A 19658-nucleotide genomic window follows, 5' to 3' on the forward strand; every position below is an offset into this window, starting at 1 on the left:
TCTTACGAGAGGAGTTCCATCCCCTTTACCATCTTGGTCGCTGTTATCTGAACCTGTCTTAGTGCCATTATATCTTTCTTGAGATAAGGAGACCAGAATTGAACACAATACTCCAAATGAGATCGCACCATGGAGCGATACAGGGGCATTATGACATTGTTAACCATCCCTTTTTAAATAATTCCCAGGTAAGAATGAAACTCCTTGTGGTTTCCTTCTGCTTTTAAGAAAGTGAGTGAAGTAAGAATATATGTAGAACTAAAGGTCAACAAACAAATTGTAGGTGGGACCTTTCTGTTGCACTAGCTATTGCAACTAGTAGGGAAGAAATACTCTGCAGAATAGTACTGGGTCGCTCTTCAATGAAGGCTCTTGACACAGTATTCAAAGGTAAGGAAATAACACTCCAAACAAAGATCAGACTTGTCCACACACTCTTTCTCAGTGGTCATTTACGGATGCAAAAGCTGGACACTGTGGCAACAACACAGAAAGAAGATTGACTCATTTGAGTTTTGGTGCTGGGGAAGGATTTTATGTGTGCTGTGGACCACCAGAAGAACTAACAAATCGGTTCTGGAAGAGATCAAACTGGCTATGTCACTCAAAGTCCAAATGAAGTTATGACTGTCTTATTTTGGTCACACTGACCGAAGAGAAAGATCATTGGAGGAGGACAGCAGGTTTGGAAAGCTCAAAGGAACCAGGCGAAGAGGGCAACCTGCAATCAGTTGGTTGAACACATTGAAAACAACCATGAGGATGACGATGGTCCAATACTTGTTTGATTGAAATGACCCTGTTCTGTCCATTTGATTTCCCTGATCCCTAGAAAATCAATTTTTTTTCCATTTGATCTTTAACAATTTCCAATTTTCCTTGATTCATGCTTCATATGCTCCATGTTCCTATATTAAGAATATTTTTACAGTTTCTGATCTCCCATTTTGTCCAGCAACATCAACATCAGGATGTCCTAGCAGCTTTGATCTGTCAGCTTCACTGGACATATTCTGGGTGATGATCAGCTCTTCCCTCGTAGCATGGTGAGTGTCTTCCAACCTAGGGACCATCTTCCAGCACTATACATTGATTCTTTGTCTCATCGTCATCAAGTTTTCTTGGCAGAATACAGAAGTAGGTAGCCTGACCTTCCTTCTTCAGTATAAATTGCTATTGCTATTGTTGCATCAAACACAATCCTCTGCCTCCTACAGTGCCCATCTTCTGCTGACCAGATGGGTGGTACATCATTGGTCTGACATCTTCACGGAAACCTGTCTGTCTTGGGAGACCCTGCTGGTGGTGAAACTACCAGCGGCATAGTTTTCAGCTTCTCAGATGTACGCAAGCCCCCGTGGCATGACAAGCTCATGTGCCTTGATTGAAGCCACCACCTCTTCTGGGAGACTGTTCCACACATCTACTACCCTTAAAATAAGACATCAAAGCCAGCATTTTGACGAAGGCATTGATGTTGCAGCTCATCTACATGATTATATGAGTACGATTAATGAATAGATGAGAGAAAATTAGTTAAAATTGAATGTGATGAAGTCTGAAATTTTGGTAATTGGAAGGATGAGTTAATTTGTGGGAGAGAAGCTTGAAGTAAAACAGGTTGTTGGGAACTTAGGTTCTTTGGATTGGCTCTGAACTGTCTTTGAAGAATCAGCACAATTTGGGCATTCCTCATTCTACCATCTTAGAATGCTGATAAGAGTTAAAAATGTCCTTTTGGCTTTTGATTTTAGATTAGTGGTTCGAGCGCTAATACTTAGTAGATTAGACTTTTGTAACATGCTGTATTATTTTGGGAGGGAGTCGGTTTGATCACATTTTACCAAAATTGTACCAACTGCTTGGTTGCCAGTGACTTTTCAGATATGATTCAAAGTTCTTCTACAGCTTTTCCAATTTTTTTTTTATGTCAGCACCTGCCTGTCTTCAGTCCACAATTCAACTGTATGAGCCAGGCTGGGAATTAAGATCTGCAGTAACTTAGCAAGCAACAGTACCAGATTTTTCTACTATGCTGTTACCATCTCTTGTGCCTTTTCCCTAGCGGGTCAGACAAAGAAAACAGTAAAGGTGATCTGTGATGCTCAATTCCTTTATTTTTATTGATTAAGACTCGACACATACAGTACGTGTTTCGGCCACTATGGCCTGCTTCAGGAGTCTGAATCTTGAACTTATAAATACATTTAATTAATGTCACCTATAATGATAGCCTTCTTGCTATTATTCTTGAAATAAGATAAAAATCAAAATAAGAAAGACTGTCTCTGTCAAATCAATGTATCAGCTGCTGCTCCTGCCTCAAAAGTATTGCAGGCCCAAGGCTGTGAAATAGTCTGCCAGATATGTTCGCTTTTGCACCTCGCTACAACAATTTTAAAAAGTTTTTTAAAAACTTATTTATTTGAAGATGCATTTTCATGTATTTGAGAATTGTTTTTGTCATTTATTTGCTGGGGTTATGTCAGTAGTTGTAAGGGTTGGTAGGGATGTGAGGAATTTGTTGATTTTTATTGTGGATGTTTCATTGTAAGCTGCTTTGAAGCGTCATATGAGTACTGTAAATAAAATATTGTAAGTTCTAAACTATCCTGGGGAATCAAAAAATAAATTTCTTGTCCGCCACTTCAGAACCCATTTCTTATTAGGCATTTAATAGCATAATAAAATGCTGTCAAGTGGGAGAGAGGCAAAAATACCTGAAAATGCTATGAGAAACTGTGAAAGATGTCAGGAAAACAGATACAAATGGACAAAAAGATAGTCAATATGGTAAAATTGGAGGACAAGACGCTTTTTTAGATATGTAAGTGATAGAGGCAAAATGACATTGTGAGGCTCAAGGGTGAAGAGGATAAATATGAGGAAGCTGATAAGAATAAAGTTCTGTTGTGTTCACAGATGAAGGGCTGGGGGGGGTAGGCCCACAGAAAATAAGAAATGGGAATGGATATGTGGTTGAACAGGACAGATTCTCAGAAGATTGTGTTTGTAAGGAGCTAGCTAAACTAAAAATAGACAAGCGATGGGGCCTGATAGGATACATCCAAGAGTACTCAAGGAAGTCAGAGAGGTTCTGGCGGCTCCATTGGCTGACCTTTTCAGTGCTCTTTGTAGTCTGGAGTTGTCCTGGAGGACTGGAGGTTGAGGTCATCAGATGACTAGAGCATTCAACATAGATCAAAGTTAGGAGCAAACAGGGCAGTAACTGGTGTCCAAAGCAAAGCTGAGGATCATGAGTAAGTAAGTTATCTGCAACCCCATAATTGCTGAGTAAATGTTAGACAAAGAAACGTAACTTCAACCACACACTCTCTATCAAAAGTAGGGACTGTTATCACTGAAAGTAATACAGTTAATTCCATCTGTAAATCTTTTTCATAGTAGTAGTCAAAGAAATTACAATTTTGGAGGAAGCAGCAAATGGTGCAGCTAATTGTGTGGGGAGGAGTGTGTTCTGCAGAGCTCAGAGATACCATTTCCTGACTCAAGGAGGAATCAGTAGTGATAGTTAAGGTTACCAGACATCCGGGGAAACCCAGACATGACCTCTTTTTTTAAATTATTATTTATTTATATTCTTTTACAAGTTGAATAAACAATACTTGAAAGGAAATACATCAATTTTAAGAAGAAAAACCAAAAATAAAATTATAAGATAATTCCACACTAGTAACCATGATTAAAGTCCACATTAAGGAGAGAGAGAATCAAGCAAATTCCAAGGGAAGTTGGACTTCAAGAAATAACTAAATTAATCAAATTACAGAGTACAGCTGGAATCAATTATTAGCCTGGTTAGGAGATTTCATGGAAGTCTCTGGGCCTCTTGTAGTTGCTTTACCCTCAAAAAAAAATTGTATCTGATCAGGTTCATAAAAAATATATCTATTATTCTGATATGTAATGCAACATTTACATGGGAAACGTAGCTGAAAGGTTGCTCCCAAATTCAAAGTTAACTGACGATAAGCCAGAAATTTCTTACGTCTGGCTTGCGTCCATTTCGATACATCAGGAAATATTGAAATTTTGAATCCGTGAAATTCCACATTATCAGTCCTATAAAATAGACGAAGAATTGCATCCTTATCTTGAAGAAAGACAAAAGTTACCAGTAAGGTAGCTCTAACTGAAATTTCCTCTTGAGATGTCTCTAACATACCAGTGAGATCCAATTCTCCTGGTGATGTTCCTCCTTTTTCTTCATGCACTTTTGGAAGATTAAGGTAATATAACCTTTGTAACGGTGGCATGTTATTTTCTGGAAATTTCAAAACTGATTTGAAAAAGGAATAAAATAAATCTCTAGGTGATTGAAATTTGGAGACAGGAAAATTTAAGAGTCTCAAATTCAAGTTCCTGTTTGCATTCTCCAAGTTTTCTATTTTCCTAGTGAGCAAAACTTTTTCTTTCAGGTGTAAATTAGTAGATACTTTAACATCTGCCACAGTTTTTTCTAATTTGTCCATTCTAATAGACTGGTGTTGGAATTTCTCATCAAAAGTTTTAAATTGAGTATTAGAATTTTGAACTGAGGAAACAAACTGGGAGCATACCTTATGCAAAGATTCCAAGGCACTCCAGATCGCTTCCATATCAATCACCGATGGTCTGATCAGAGGAGCTGGGAAAGATATTCCTGGAGGTTCCACAAAAGAATCCGCCTCTCCAGTCCCTGCTTCACTCCGAATTTCACGTCCTCGGGGCTCAGATGCTAGCTATAGGGAAGTCAGCAAGCTATAGTCCTCATCCGGGGGTCAAAGGCGAAACCTGCAGCGCCGACGGAGACATCAACTCCGGCGCTTCCTGGGCTGCTGTAGGCATCCCCAACGTCGGGGCGCAGAGGAACTCCAGATCCCAGCGGGCTGAGCGAGACTTCGCCCTCCAAGACCCAGGTCTGCCCACCTCAGTCAGCGTGAACGCCCTGTCTGGCTGAAACAGCATAAGCTGTTATTGCTGTTTGCTGCGTCAAAAAGGTGGAAGAGGAGGCAGGAAGAACACTCCTTTGCTTACCCCTGTGTTTGGGCATGTTACAGAAGAAAAAAAAATGTAAGTTCCCAAAGAGAAATTGAAAAGTTGCCAACAAAGTGCAGGAGCCACCCGACAGCGCGACTCACTCCGTCGCCATCTTGATTCCAGACCGACATGACCTCTTTTTAAAGGACTGTTTGGGTTCCCAGACAAACTTTCCAAAACCCGGCAGTTTTTTCCAGGTTTTGGAAAGCCCTGAGCTCCGGCTGCATCTGGAGGGCCTTCAGCAAGCATGCGCGGATGACATCGCACACATCCACATATGCTGGAGGCCCTCCAGACATGGCCTGGAGGTCAGGAAAAAAGAAATGCGCTTTTTGGGGGTGGGACTGGAGGCGGAACAGAGAGGGTTGGAGGCAGAACAAGGCGGGGCTGGGGACAGAATGGGATAGGGCAGGGGTGTCAAAGTCCCTCCTCGAGGGCCACAATCCAGTCGGGTTTTCAGGATTTCCCCAATGAATATGCATGAGATCTATTTGCATGCACTGCTTTCATTGTATGATAATATATTTCATGCATATTCATAGGGGAAATCCTGAAAACCCGACTGGATTGTGGCCCTCGAGGAGGGACTTTGAAACCCCTGGGATAGGGCCATGCATCTGAGTTTTTCCATCGTCAAATATAGTAATCCTAGTGATAGTCTCTGATACCCTCAATACATGTTTATCTGTGGAACCTTTAACAGAATTAGGGGCAACACCTACCCCTCATGACTTGAAATTTCTCTTACTAATTCGGTAATAAAAAGACTTGTGGGTCTTTACTAATAGCAAAACTGTAAGAGAAAAAGCCAGTGGCGCTCCAAAGGGGCACCCAAGAAGCAAGGAGTGCCTCTTAGGGCGTGCCCCTTTGGCAGCACCCTGCAACTTCACAGTTACACAGTGTTGTTCTTATTATCCAGAGCTAGGACCTAAGCAGCTCAGGCCTGTAAATTAATCTGGGGATCAGGACTCCTCTAGAACACTTTCACTAACCCGATCTCCCAAGGGAAAGCAGGGTTTTACAGCCTTCCTAATTTTCAGATAACCATAGACATGTCCAACCTGGATCTAGGAGCCAATGTAAAGGGTCTCCACTTCCAGAATCTACATTCTCAGGAAAAAGTTTTACCAGATAAAGTTCCTTGAGCAAAGAGCAAATCTAAGAGCCCCTTTTACAATGCCATAGCAGCGACTCTTAGCATGACAAATGTAACGAAGCCCATGGGAATTGAATGGGCTGTGTTGCATTTGCCGCCTAGGACTCGCTACCACAGCTTTGTAAAAAGGGCCTTAAATGTTATAAAGGCTTTCAGAGATATTTTAGCCAATAAAATTGCCCTAATTCAGGCTGACCATTAGGTAATTGTGTTCTATGTGAATAAGTAGGGAGGATCAGGCTTGTTTCTCCTATATCATCAGAAGGCCAAAATGTTTTAAAGGTAAGGTGTAACTCAGAATGCATGTATATGAGGGCTGATATTTTACCTAGCCTTTGAAAAAAGCAACACTGCTTTTCCATACTAGATGTTCTTTGAGGACTACAGGCTGTTGGTCCTCTTAAGATTTCTCCTACTTCTCAAGATGTTGATGTTCTTCAAGGGAAGATTTGCATGAGTTCTGTGGTGTGCTTCTTTGATTATATCATCCACATGTCGGGACATATTCTCGGAGAAGACTTGTTACAGCTGTGCAGCTTGCAGGCCATACTTAATGTCTCAGATACACTTTGGTTTCCCTGGGCTAAATGGGATATGTCAGAAGTAGAAACTGTATAGCCAAAGGCTGACATGTTGACAAGGAACTAAATTGGTTGGATGAGGGCTGGGGAAGAAAATAACTGAGCTGGATACTTTTCAGATCTTACTTTGCTCTCAGTATTTGTTTCTTACCTATAGTAACCCTGACCTGCGTCGCAGTGAGCCAGGCTGGGAGCGAGCTGACAGCTTCCTTCAGGCGGGGCACCCCAGCTTCCCCCAAGCCGGATCTCTGGAGCGGAACAGGATAGGAGGTAAGGAATGCCATTCCCATTTCTGTTCAGGATATCTCCCTGCATCAGCTAGTCATGTGTCTTATTATTATGTTTAAGGTGCAGTGTCACAAAACTATGTAACACTAGCTTACTCTTTAATATGAAGGGGATTGTAGTTTCTTGTGGGAGGGGGTACATAACGTCTAAGGCCCAAGAAGAGTCGGGGAATAAAAAAAACACATAGGGCACCTTTTACGAAGGTGCGTTAGGGCTTTAACGCCCAGAATAGCTGCGCGCATTAGACCTTAACACCAGCATTGAGCTGGCGTTAGTTCTAGAAGCTTAGCGTGCGGTAATTTCCTGCGTACGTTAAAAACGCTAGCGCACCTTAGTAAAAGGAGCCTATAGTCTGTCTTTTTCAAGTAAAACTCCATACATGAGCCACTGTTTCTTCTTAGGCACCCTGAGTCAACAAACATTTAGGGGTCTTTTTACTAAGGCGTGGTAGTTGATTTAGCGCACTATGGCTAGCGCACCTTAGTAAAAGGACCCCTTAATTTATTCTCCTTTGGGCCTGGGCAGATATTTTCCCAAACCATAAGTAAATGAACTCCTTTGTTTTAAGAGTGTCTTTACTCTAGAGCAGGGGTCCCTAATTCTTGCCAAAGTCCCTCCTCGAGGGCCGCAATCCAGTCGGGTTTTCAGGATTTCCCCAACTGACTATGCTAATAGATCTCGTGCATATTTATTGGGGAAATCCTGAAAACCCGACTCGAGGAGGGACTTTGACACCCCTGCTCTATAGTATGTTAAATCGGTTTTGTGCTCAGTTTTTCAAAAGACAATATGGAAGCTTAAGAAAGACAAATAGAAAACAAAAACAGAAGAAAAGAAGAAAGAGAGAGAAAAAAAAATAAAATACTACGTTGTGCCATAGTCCCGAACATACAAGGCCCCCCCCCCAAGAGTTAGGCCAAGGAGTTCAAAATTTCACTATGAGCCCGAGGAGGCAAGGATTGTATATACAGATCCCATATCCAAAAAAGTTGTGTCTTACGCTTAGAGGTATGAATAGCCACCCTACACTCCAACAGCAACAGGACATGAAGATGATTCCTCCAACTCCAAATAGAGGGAGTGTCCTCACTCACCCAAACTGACAAGATTAGCCTCTTTCCCACATCCCAACTTTGCCCCTGCCTGCCCGCCCTGTCCCTGCCTACCACTAGACCGGGGATAGGGGGGATAGGGTACAGAGCCTGGCAGGGTGCAGAGCTTGGCAAGGAGTGTGGAGTTGGGTGTAGAACCTGGCAGGGAGAATTTGGTTCAGAATGTGTGTTTTCTTGTTTTCCTCCTCTAAATCTAGGGTGTATCTTATGGTTAGGTGCGTCTTATGGAGTGAAAAATACGGTAATTTTCCTCTGTGAGAGGCTTCTTAATGGGAATAGAGATAACACCTCCATCCCACCCCTCTGTATAAAGATACCCCTCCCTCCTGAAGACACCTCTGGTTCCAGGTTCAAAGTGGTGCGTGGTGACCCCCTTCGCAGTAGTTTTGTGGCAGTAAGTTGCTAAAGAATGATAGTGGTAGAGCAACTTTATATGGCAGTTAGATCCATCAAGACTACTATTGAGGGTCACTAGGTGCCATTTTGAACCCAGAGCTGGATGGGTAGGAATGGCGGGGATCACTCCTGCCCCATTCATTACTCTTCCCCAGTATATCCCACGAGGGTTATTTGAGATAGGGGCTGCCTTTGGGTTTGTCTTGTTGGAGGTGGGGGAGAAAAGGGGTTGCTGACACATTTAACAAGGCTCTTTGGGAGCATTGAGCTGTTTCTTTTGTACTTTTCCGATCAAGTATGTGTTTGTATTGTTCAATGCTTAATAAAATATAAATATGTAAACTACTTAAACAATAATATTCTAGTGCAATAGGTGTGTCATTCTCCCCATGCTCGCGAGCGGTGTAGAAGGAATCCATTCCAAGTTTTCAACTTCTCCTCCTCTTTCTTCAGAGGGCTCTGTTGCCCCTTTCAGTTTTTCCTTTCTGCACGTGAGCTGGAAGATGTCTTTCTGATCTCCTCTTTATATTTTTTATTATTTTCAGTACTTTTTCATTTTTTGCAGCTATCAATGCACCAGAACTCCCCAGTGTGGGTAAACTGCCTATATGGAGAAGCAGACTTGGGTCTGCAGCCATCAGGTTAATCACTTGGTGACCTGTTTGGCCAGCCTGTAGAAAACTTTGTGGAGCCCGGGGTCCATATCCCTAGTAGCTTAGCTCACTTACTGAACGGTAGGGGCTTGAGCGCAGGCTGTTAGGCTGCAAAGGGCTCAGCATGGCTTTTCAGGGTGCCGGCTGTGATTTCACCCTTCACGTGTGTAGTTCCGCAGGGGTTGAGAATCAGTCGGCCTTTGGTCCAACTGGCAGCCTGAAGATCTCAGTGTTGGAAGACTGTCTGATTGAGGCAGGGATTTCTCTCTCAGATCCAGCCACTTCTTAGAGCTGAGGCAGGCTGCAGCACCTTCAGATTACATGTCACAGTGAGTAAGGCTATATTAGCCTATGGGCAAAATCGGCAGCGGCTGGTATGGAGTGGATCTGAAAACCTATCTTTGGAGGTTTCTGCCACATTCTCTAGGGTCCACCACCTCTAAAATCCTGTTTTTTGAGGGTTGGGTTTTTTTGTGGTTTTTTTTTTAACTTTTAGTTAAGTTGATTTTGAGCCGTTTTTTGGTCCCCACTGTCACTGCAGCCATATTAGATTTCCTGTTTGTTTTGGTTTTTTCAGAGTTCTCCAGATTCTTCAAATCGAATCATTTTGCCTCAAAACTGGCAGGGATGGAGTACTCATGCTCTTTTACCCCTAATTCATGCCATTTTTCCCTGGATGGATGCCAGAAGAGCGCTCCTTGTGCCACATGCCGCGCCAGCACATGAAGGGGAAGTGGGAACATTGGGCTTAGCCTCCCGTTTGATCTCTAGGGCTGAGGAATCTCTGGGGGGCTTGCCTACCAGGAGAAAATCCCTCCTAGAGCCTCGGAACCGTGGCTTACATAAGCATAAGTGTAGAAGCTGCGGAGCCCGAGATGTTAGGTGGAGTTATCTAAAGGAGACTCAGTGATGCCTAGTAAAACCTTTTCTCCTGAATTTGCTAATTTGATGTGGAGAGCTTATTTGGATAGTTGGATCCTCATATGAGGATTGACAGCAAGCCAGGGGCCGCACAAGGGGGTTTGGGCTCCCAGGGCGCATGAAGATCATTGGCAGCAGCTGATCAGGATCCTATGGACCTTTCTAACAGGGACTCTAAAGGGCAAGGGATCAGTCTTTATGCCCCTGCTGGAAGATATAGAGTTGTAAACAGGAGCAAGTACGCAGGAAGGAGTGTTGTTCCTTGACCAAAGGAAGGATCCCTACTCTACGCTGGCTGTTCAAGCCTTCAGCGCTATTAGAGCTCATTACTGACTCTCTGTGGAGTTACAGCAGGCCCCTTCCACTCACTGTCACCCCCTGGGTGCCGGTTAAGTGAGATTCTATTGTATTTGGGAAAGCCTTATTTAATATTGGGGGTCATTTGTTAATAGCCAATATATACTAAATCTGTTAGTACCTTAGAGACTATTTTTATGCAGTGCAGCAAATAATGTATATTAATGACACTCGTATGTACTCTTAGTGAATGACCCCTATTTTGTTTTCAAGAGAGCATTTTGCAAGTATGAAAAGGCCACTTACATTTCCTAGTGTTTCAACTAAGTAGCAGAGACTCTTGACTAAATATGAACTTTAAGACTTGCACTTTGGGGAAGTTTCATGAAAAGCATTTTATCTTTGTATTTTCATTGAAAAAAAATATTTCAAATAGTGGCACTGATGATGAAGAATGCTTTGTGAACATGAACTTACTTGAATCTATATTTTCCTATATATGTAACAGTGGTTCAATCATCTGATTATTCATTACCGTATTTTCCAGGGCTGCTTTTCTTGTGATGGCCACACATTTGTAGCATATAGTTTTGGACATGCTCACACACTAAAGTCTTCATCAAAACCAGAACAGAAAATGAAAAGGCTTGTGAAGTAAAGCAAGATGACAATCATTTGTGCCATCATTAGAAGGCAGTGATGCCCGCCCTAGTAGCTAGTTTGATTGCAATACTGTGGTACTGTTGCCTCTCGCAATTTATATAGTTGCAGCCCTTCTCATTTCCACTGTGCACAGTATTAAGTTTTCTTGACTGCTTTTTTTTTTTTCCTGAAATGCCTTGTTTTGCTGATCCTGCAGATTTGCATTTAATCCGATTCATTGCTGTGTTTTTATTTATCAACAGCCACCTCTAAGATTGAAAGCTCCCCGATTCTTTCCCACGTGAGCAAACCCAAGCCTGAGGACCATCGATCCCGTCCTGGACGGCCTGCAGTAAGCCTCTAGATGCTGACTTCTCAGCGCGAGAGTTGTTTCATATTGGGGGGGGGGGGGTCAGATATGCACTGGGATACATTAACATAGTAGAAAAAGACAAGTTAGTCTTACAAAATTAGCAGGAAAATTTTGGTAGAGTTCAAATTCCAATAGCATCTTCCCCCACCAGTACCCAAGGATAACTCGTCCTTACACTGCTTGCCTAATTTCCTTCTCATTGCAAGAAACAGGTATCAGTGGTTCTCAAACCAAGATACACGCAGCCAGTAAAACCTTCAGGCTATCCATAATAAATGTGCATGAGGAGCCTCACATACTTTCACTGCAAACTTGTCTCAGCCTTAATCTTTGTAGATAGTCTGAAAATCAGACTGTTTAATTGAGAACCACTGTTTTTGCTCCTTGCAAATGCTTTAAGCCCTATTTGCTCACTGCAGGGCAGTGCACCTATGAGCATATATTTAGATAATGCGCCCTTTTGTATCAAATAAGGCAGTTGTGTGGGGCTCATTGCTAGTGTTGAAACTATTATCTCAAACAGATATCCTAGCTTTCTTCTGGCACTTTTTTTTTAATCTGTAGAACAGTAATGGCCTCCAATACACCCTAAGCATACGCTATACAGTTGCTGTATTTTGTACTTCTGGTGCTAAGGCAGAACGTTCTTTAAGATGCTATCCTTCTATTGCTGACCTGCTGAGAGAACCTGTCCTGCTAATGTTGTCACAGAATGAGAGGATTTTGAATTCTTTGGGAGAGGGGACTGGTTTACATAATGATTTTTAACTCGGTTCCTTTCTTTTTTGTACGCTGCTCCATCAGAGCTATAAGCGAGCAATAGGCGAGGTTAGTGTAATATTGGTGTGTAGTGGCATGTGCGTATGTGCGTACACGTCTGCTTTGCTGTGTGACATGCATGAGGTGAAGTTGTTGTTCTCATTATCATTCATGGGCAATGGAAATAATATTCCTGCTTGATAGATAGGAGGATATCCAGTTCCATGTTGTATCTCTAAAGTACCTTGGATAAAGGCACTTTAAGAAGTGTATGTTTATCTTAATTAAGAGCAGCACAACAAAGAAAAATGGGGAGACCCAATGATCCACCGATGAAAACAAAAACTGTGGATACAGATGTTCTGGAGATAATTTATTAAACACCGACACATAAAACCATGAAAATTCAATTAAAAAAGTACAATGATAAAAAATACTGTGCTTCAACTGGCAACAATGTTAGAATAATAAAGTAGAGCATGACATGGGGGGGGAACAGAATTTGTCCCCATAGATAACCACAGGAAGCCATCCTGTGTCATTCTTTAGTGTCTATTTCAACCTCAGTCCTTCTACACCAGTAGGGTCAGGGGCTGGGCCCATTCATACTCTGATTCTTCCCTCCCTCCTTAAAGAATGACACAGGGATGGTATCTCACGGTTAATTGCAGGGGCGGGCACAAATTTTCTAACTTATACTTAGCATCCTACAAGTATTTTTGCTTCTTGCTCTCATATCCATATAGAGCCAGCTGCATTATTCAGAAAATACTGACATTTCTCTATCCACCCTCTCTCCCCATTCATTCATTGGTCATGACTGATGCCCTGATTAGCTCTGGTGCCTAAGGCACATTGTAAGGCCCATCAGGGGCCCCAGGGGAGGGGCCTTATGCACAAGAACCAATCAGGGCTTTAGGTCCCTCCTAGTGCATCCCAGAATGCACAGGTAAGGGGAAGGCCCACCATTTTGAAGAGGTGGGCCTACCGGCCAGAGGGAGTAGGCATCCTTCCAGCCGTCATTCAGCGTTGGGGAACGGGGGATTGTCGGACCCTGGCAGCCTGCCAGCAGGAGGAAGTGGGCATCCCTCTTGCCATTCTTCATTGTTAAAGTACGGTTGTTGTCGATGGGTCCGGGCAGTGGCGACTGAGACAGGAGGGAGTGGACATCCCTCCTGCCAGTCTTTTACAGAGGGTGGGGGCTAGGCAGCTGCAGGTGAGGGGAAGTATCGGCTTGAGGAGGGACTTTCCCTTCAGCTGCTCTCCCTACCAGTCAGATGAACAGGACTCAGGGAGACCTGTGGCTCAGTTAATCGAGGCATGGAGAGCAGCTTTGACAGGAGGGAGGAGCAAACACCAGGCACAGTTCCTTCCCCACTTTATCAGTGATTCTCCACACAAATAGCATGCATGTACTTTACATACTATTATGCTAAGAATCGCTCATAAAGTCAAATCGCTCCCACTATAACTACTACATGAGAATCCAGCTCCCCATATCAGTTTTACTCCTTTTGTATCTATATATTTGCAGCCCCTGCTTTACTTAAGAATTACTGAAGTGAAAAGTTCATGGATGTAGTAAAGCTAAAACCAGGACTGACCGTTGCTTGGTCCTAATTTCTTATTTGTGTGTGGAAGAGTAGCCTAATGGTTAGAGCAGCGAGCTAAGAGCCCAGGTTCAAATCCCATTGGCCCCTTGTGGCCTTAAACAAGCCACCTAATTCTCCATTGCTTTGGAATGGCCACTTAAGGCCTGCCACTGAAACCATCACAGCTGTGGCGGCCCCTTGATGCTTATGAGCAGCAGGAATGCGAGAGAATCTGTGGAGGGGATAGCCTAATGGTTAGTGCAGTGAGCTAAGAACCTGAGGAACGGGGGGGTTTGATTCCTACCACAACTCCCTGTGATCCTGAGCAAGTCACCTATCCCTTCATAGTCTCAGATACAAAAACTTAGATTGTGAGCCCTCCAGGGAAAGAGTGCCTGCATATAATAAATGTAAACTAATTTAGTTGTACAAGACAAGCAGTATATCAAATCCACAATGCTGTAACCTTTATTAAAACACATCTACTGGAAGTCCTAAGTTGGAAGACATGGGTATGTTTCATATGCATGAAGCAGTGATCATGCTATGCCCTTAATCAACTTGTAGTGTATTACCAACTGATATCTATATTTATACACCTAAAACATTTTCATCTTCTATAATTAGACATAAGTGGCATGGGAAACTTGACCAGTAATCCTGAAATGAGACAGTGTTAAGAAGCATGAAATGGTGTCTTCAGGTCTTTCCACATTTGATTAGCATGAGAAAAAAGGAATAATATTTCAACCAGTGTCTCATTATCATCTCTTCCCCAAAGGATTATGGTTTGCTGAAGGATCGTGGTGAGGATGTGCCCAAGCCTCAGCGAAAAGCCATGGATTATTCCTCCTCCAGCGATGAGGTGGGGAGTAGTGAAGAAGAGGAAGAAGAGGGGGACACAGACAGACAAGATGAAAGCCATGACAGTTCTGGACCAAGGTAAGAGGCAGAGCTGCTAACAAAGTATTTGTCTCTTCATAAATGAAGTAAGAGATAATCTGTCTGCCCATTCAGTCTCCCTTCCTGCTGCAGTACCATAAGCTTTCTCTTTGACTTTACTCCTTGCTTCTCCGAGACTGATAATCCTCTGCCAGCTTTAGGCTTTGCTGTTCACTCCTCATTTACAGAGCATCCTTTGTTTCTGTTTCAGGCTTTACCAACTATTCATCTGTGATTGATGATGTGCCTTTTCAAGCTTTCATATACTTTATGCTATGTTTGGTCCTACCACCTTCACTTGGTATCGAAGCTATTCACTTACCACACTTTAAAGAAAAATGTTGGACCTGATGCTGGTCTTCTAAATTTGTGACCTACTTCCATTCCATTCCATTAAAATACATATCTAGACCGCAATACCTTCCAGATCGATGCAGTTTACTTTATCATGAGACTGTACATCACAGTGAAATACAAGAAAAATACTACCTTCTTTAGCACTCTCCAGACCAGTAGAGGTTAACTTTACGAATGGGTATATATCTAATCATGACCAGCAGGTGGAGACTGAAAACAAAACTTTGGGACAGTATATCCTAGCCCCTCCTCTCTATTTCCCTCAGTCTTCTTTCAGTCTCCAGCAGGTGTTGAGTGATCTGTACCCATCTCCCTTGGTAGGGCTATTGGAATTTGTTTAAGGGGTTTATTGTCCCTGTTTTTAGCCGGACGGAGCTTGGACGGACTCTGTTTGGGGGTTCGTCCGACCTCGGGGGTGTCAAACCCGGCGGGTCACGAGCGGGGTCCCTCCCCCCACTTCCTCCACCTCCCCACATTTTTTTTAGAGGAGCCTCAGCAATAAGCCTTGCCCCCTAAATCAAGCAAGACTATTGCTTTGAGAGCCTGTGGAGTCTGTTCTGTAAAAAAAAAAAAAAAAAATCCTGAGGTAGTGCTGGTCTGGAGGGTTGTATCCCTTTAAGAAAACTGTATTTTACTGTATTTTTTCAACTAACCGGCACTTTTTTACAGCTAGGTCGCGTATGGAGCAATGAGCACTTCTAAAGGGAAAAAGTGCTCATTGTGCTCCAGACGCGAGGCACTCGCGGCCGGCCTGTGCAAGCGGTGTTCAGGCCGGTGCGGTGGAGGAGCTCCGTCGGCAGCGGCTGCAGGCGCCCAGAGCTCCCCGCCGATGGTGCCTCGCGAGTCGGCAGGGAACGGAGGAGAAGCCCGGTCTTCTCCGTCCGCCCACGGAGGGATTCCCCGAGCCGCCGACGGTCGGGTTTTTGAGGATTCCCTCTCAGCTGATATTTTGACAGCTGATGCCGGCTTGCCTGTTTTAGCGGCTGAGACTTTTCAGGTCTCTCAGCCGCTGCAGGCTGTGGAGGGAGCTGTTTTGGCGGGAAAGAAGCCATCTTCTCTGTCTGGCCCCTCCATTTTGTCTTCCACCTCAGGTGACCTTCCCCCTGTTTTGACTATGCAGGGGCAAGGTTCTGCTGGGTCCCCTGCTGTGGCAGGGAGTCCCTTGGGACCCTCGGGGGGGTTTTCTCCTGAATTTTTCTTTTCTTTATGCAGAGCCTATTTTCAGGCGGCTGGGGGTCCCGGTTGCGCCCAGGGGGTCTCGGGGGGTGGTTTTTCCTCCGCGCTTCCTGCGGCTTTGCCTCTTTCGTCTGGCGTGACGTCCCCTCCGCCGCCTCCCTTGTCCAAGCGTCCGCGGGTGTCGTGGGACGAGAATTTGTGGTCGGAGGAACGGGTCGGTCTGGAGGAGGACCTGGACCCTTCTGAGGAATTCCAGGACTCTCTGGAGGGGACGGAAGCTGGCGGCGGGTTGTCGGATTTCCCGTTCTCCAGTGACGAGGCGTCTGTGGTGCGTCTTTTTCAGAAAGATGAGTTGCCTGACCTTATTCAGCAGGTTTCTTCGGTCTGGCGTTTTGAGGACGCGCCGCCGGAGACTCCGCGTGTGGGGGACCCCCTGTTGCGGGGGATCCGTACCGTTTCCCGCTCTTTTCCTATGCATCAGGATATTCGGGATATTATCCTGGAGCAGTGGAAAACGCCGGAGACGCCGTTTCGGCTGGCGCGCAGCATGGCTCGCCTGTATCCCATTCCTGAAGGGGATCGGGCTACGTTAGCTTCGCCGGTCGTGGATGCGGTGGTCTCGGCAATTTCCAAGCGGCATACCGTGCCTGTTGAGGGCGGTTCTGCCTTGCGAGATCCTGAGGAGCGCAAATTGGAGGGCCTCCTTAAGCAAAATTTTCAGGTCTCTGGCTTTGGGGTCCAGGCGGCTATTTGTGGGGGACTGGTCGCTCGCGCCGTGTTTCGGTGGGCGGAGCGGGTCTTGGATCGAGAGTCTGACGACTGGTCTCTGGTGGATCAGGAGGTTGCGAAGATTGAGATGGCGGCCTCATTCCTCTCGGATGCTCTCTATGACTTGGTGCGGATCTCGGTTAAGTCTATGGCTTTTGGCGTGGCCGCAAGGCGTGTGTTGTGGCTGCGCGCTTGGGCGGCGGATGCTGCGTCCAAAGCTAAGCTTACTAAATTTCCCTTTCGGGGGTCGTTTTTGTTTGGAGAGGATTTGGATAAGTTGATTCAGACTCTGTCGGACTCGAAAGTTCCCCGTCTGCCGGAGGACCGTGCCCGCCCGGCGTCTCGGGGGGGTGCGGCCCGGGGGCGTTTGCGGGATTTTCGCAAGTATCGCCCTGGGCGTGGGGCTGCTTCTTTCCAGTCTCCGGGATTTTCCCGGGGTCGGTTCTTCCAGCGTATGCAGCCCTTTCGGGGGGCCCGTCGGGGGGCAGGGAATCCCTCCGCCGGTTCCCCCGCTTCCCGTCCTGCACAATGACGCCTTGCCGGCGCCCCCTTTGGTTCCGGTGGGGGCCCGGCTGCGCGAATTTTTCCCCAAATGGGCCGAGATCACGTCCGATCAGTGGGTCCTGGAGGTGGTGCGGGACGGTTATGCCCTGGAGTTCGCCCGCTCTCTGCCGGATTTTTTCCTCGCTTCTCCATGTCAGACTCCGGGGAAGACGCAGGCTTTTCGCCAGACCCTTCAGCGCTTGCTAGATCTCAGGGCAGTTGTTCCAGTGCCCCCTCCAGAGTGGGGCATGGGCAGGTACTCCATTTACTTTGTGGTGCCCAAGAAGGAGGGGACTTTTCGGCCCATCCTCGATTTGAAAGGGGTCAACAGGGCTCTCAAGATTCCCTCTTTCCGTATGGAAACTCTGCGGTCGGTCATTCTGGCGGTTCAGCCGGGGGAGTTTCTCACTTCTCTCGATCTGACGGAGGCCTACTTGCATGTTCCCATTCGGGCCTCTCATCAGCGTTTCCTGCGCTTTGCGATCTTGGGTCGGCACTTTCAGTTCTGTGCACTTCCCTTTGGGCTGGCCACGGCTCCGCGGACGTTCACCAAGGTGATGGTGGTCGTCGCGGCAGCCTTGCGGTCGGAGGGCATCCTGGTACACCCCTACCTGGACGACTGGTTAATTCGGGCAAAGTCGTTGCAGGAAAGCTCCCGGGTTACTGCTCGGGTGGTGGAGTTTCTCCGGTCGCTGGGCTGGGTGGTCAACCTTGCCAAGAGTCGGTTGGTCCCGGCTCAGCGTCTGGAGTACCTCGGGGTGCTGTTCGACACCTCCTTGGGGAAGGTCTTCCTTCCAGAGGGCCGGGTGAGCAAATTGCAATCTCAGATTCGCCTGCTTTTGGCGTCCCGGTGTCCTCGGGCGCGAGATTTCCTCCAGGTCTTGGGGTCGATGGCGGCGTCCCTGGACGTGGTGAGGTGGGCGCGGGCCCACATGCGTCCTCTCCAGTATGCTCTGCTCCGGAGGTGGTCTCCCCAGAGGCACGGGATGGAGGTTCCGGTTCCCCTGCGAGGCTTGGCGCGCTGCAGTCTGCGTTGGTGGCTCCAGACCCCTCACCTAGTTCAGGGGGTGGGTCTGGATCTCCCGCAGTGGACGGTGCTCCTGACGGATGCGAGTCTCCTGGGTTGGGGGGCTCAGTGTTTGGGGCACTCAGCTCAGGGCACCTGGTCCGCGGAGGAGGCCGCCTGGTCGATCAACGTGTTGGAGACCAGAGCGGTCCGTCTGGCGCTGTTGGCTTTCCACTCACTGTTGCGGGGCAAGTCAGTCAGAGTGCTGTCGGACAATGCCACGGCGGTGGCTTATGTCAATCGTCAGGGGGGCACCAAGAGCACTCGGGTGGCGCAGGAGGCGGCTCTGCTCATGGTTTGGGCGGAATCCCATCTGCTGGACCTCTCGGCCTCTCATATAGCCGGAGTAGACAACGTTCAGGCAGACTTCCTCAGTCGTCACTTCCTAGATCCAGGAGAGTGGTGTCTCGGCGCCGCGCCGTTTCAGTTGATAGTGCAGGCTTGGGGGCAGCCCCTGATGGACCTGATGGCCACGGGTGGCAACGCCAAGGTGCCCCGCTTCTTCAGTCGTCGCAGGGACGGTCTGGCCGAGGGTCTGGATGCTCTGGTCCAGCCGTGGCCAACGGAGGGGCTGTTGTATGTGTTCCCTCCTTGGCCGCTGGTGGGCAGAGTGCTTCTTCGCATTGTTTACCATCCGGGTTTGGTGGTGCTGGTGGCGCCGGATTGGCCTCGCCGTCCATGGTATGCGGATCTGGTGAGACACCTGGTAGCGGATCCTCTTCCTCTGCCTCTCTCGGACGACCTTCTGATGCAGGGTCCCATTCCCATGTTCGACCCGTCTCCCTTCTGTCTTACGGCGTGGCTCTTGAAAGGGGTCGCCTTCGCAAGAGGGGATATTCAGACAAGGTGATCTCTACTCTGTTGGGGTCCCGGAGGCTTTCTACCTCTCGGGCTTATGTGCGGGTTTGGCGTCTATTTGAGGAATGGTGTCGGGCGCGGGGAGTAACCTCTTTTCGCGCTTCTCTGCCTAACATTCTGGAGTTCTTGCAGGATGGC

General features: G+C 46.4%; 1 protein-coding gene across 6 annotated transcripts in view; it reads left to right on the plus strand.

Annotated features, from left to right (window-relative positions):
• The window catches only part of MINK1 (misshapen like kinase 1), a 213781-nt gene that overhangs the window by 160747 nt on the left and 33376 nt on the right, over nt 1-19658 (plus strand). For all 6 annotated transcript variants that reach the window (XM_033923495.1, XM_033923498.1, XM_033923497.1 and 3 more), the window contains 3 exons: nt 6935-7047; nt 11350-11438; nt 14592-14752. In XM_033923495.1, the coding sequence (XP_033779386.1) occupies nt 6935-7047; nt 11350-11438; nt 14592-14752 (363 nt within the window). The remainder of the gene's footprint in view (nt 1-6934; nt 7048-11349; nt 11439-14591; nt 14753-19658) is intronic.

The sequence above is a fragment of the Geotrypetes seraphini genome, chromosome 16 (assembly GCF_902459505.1).
Source record: "Geotrypetes seraphini chromosome 16, aGeoSer1.1, whole genome shotgun sequence".
NCBI lineage: Eukaryota > Metazoa > Chordata > Amphibia > Gymnophiona > Dermophiidae > Geotrypetes > Geotrypetes seraphini.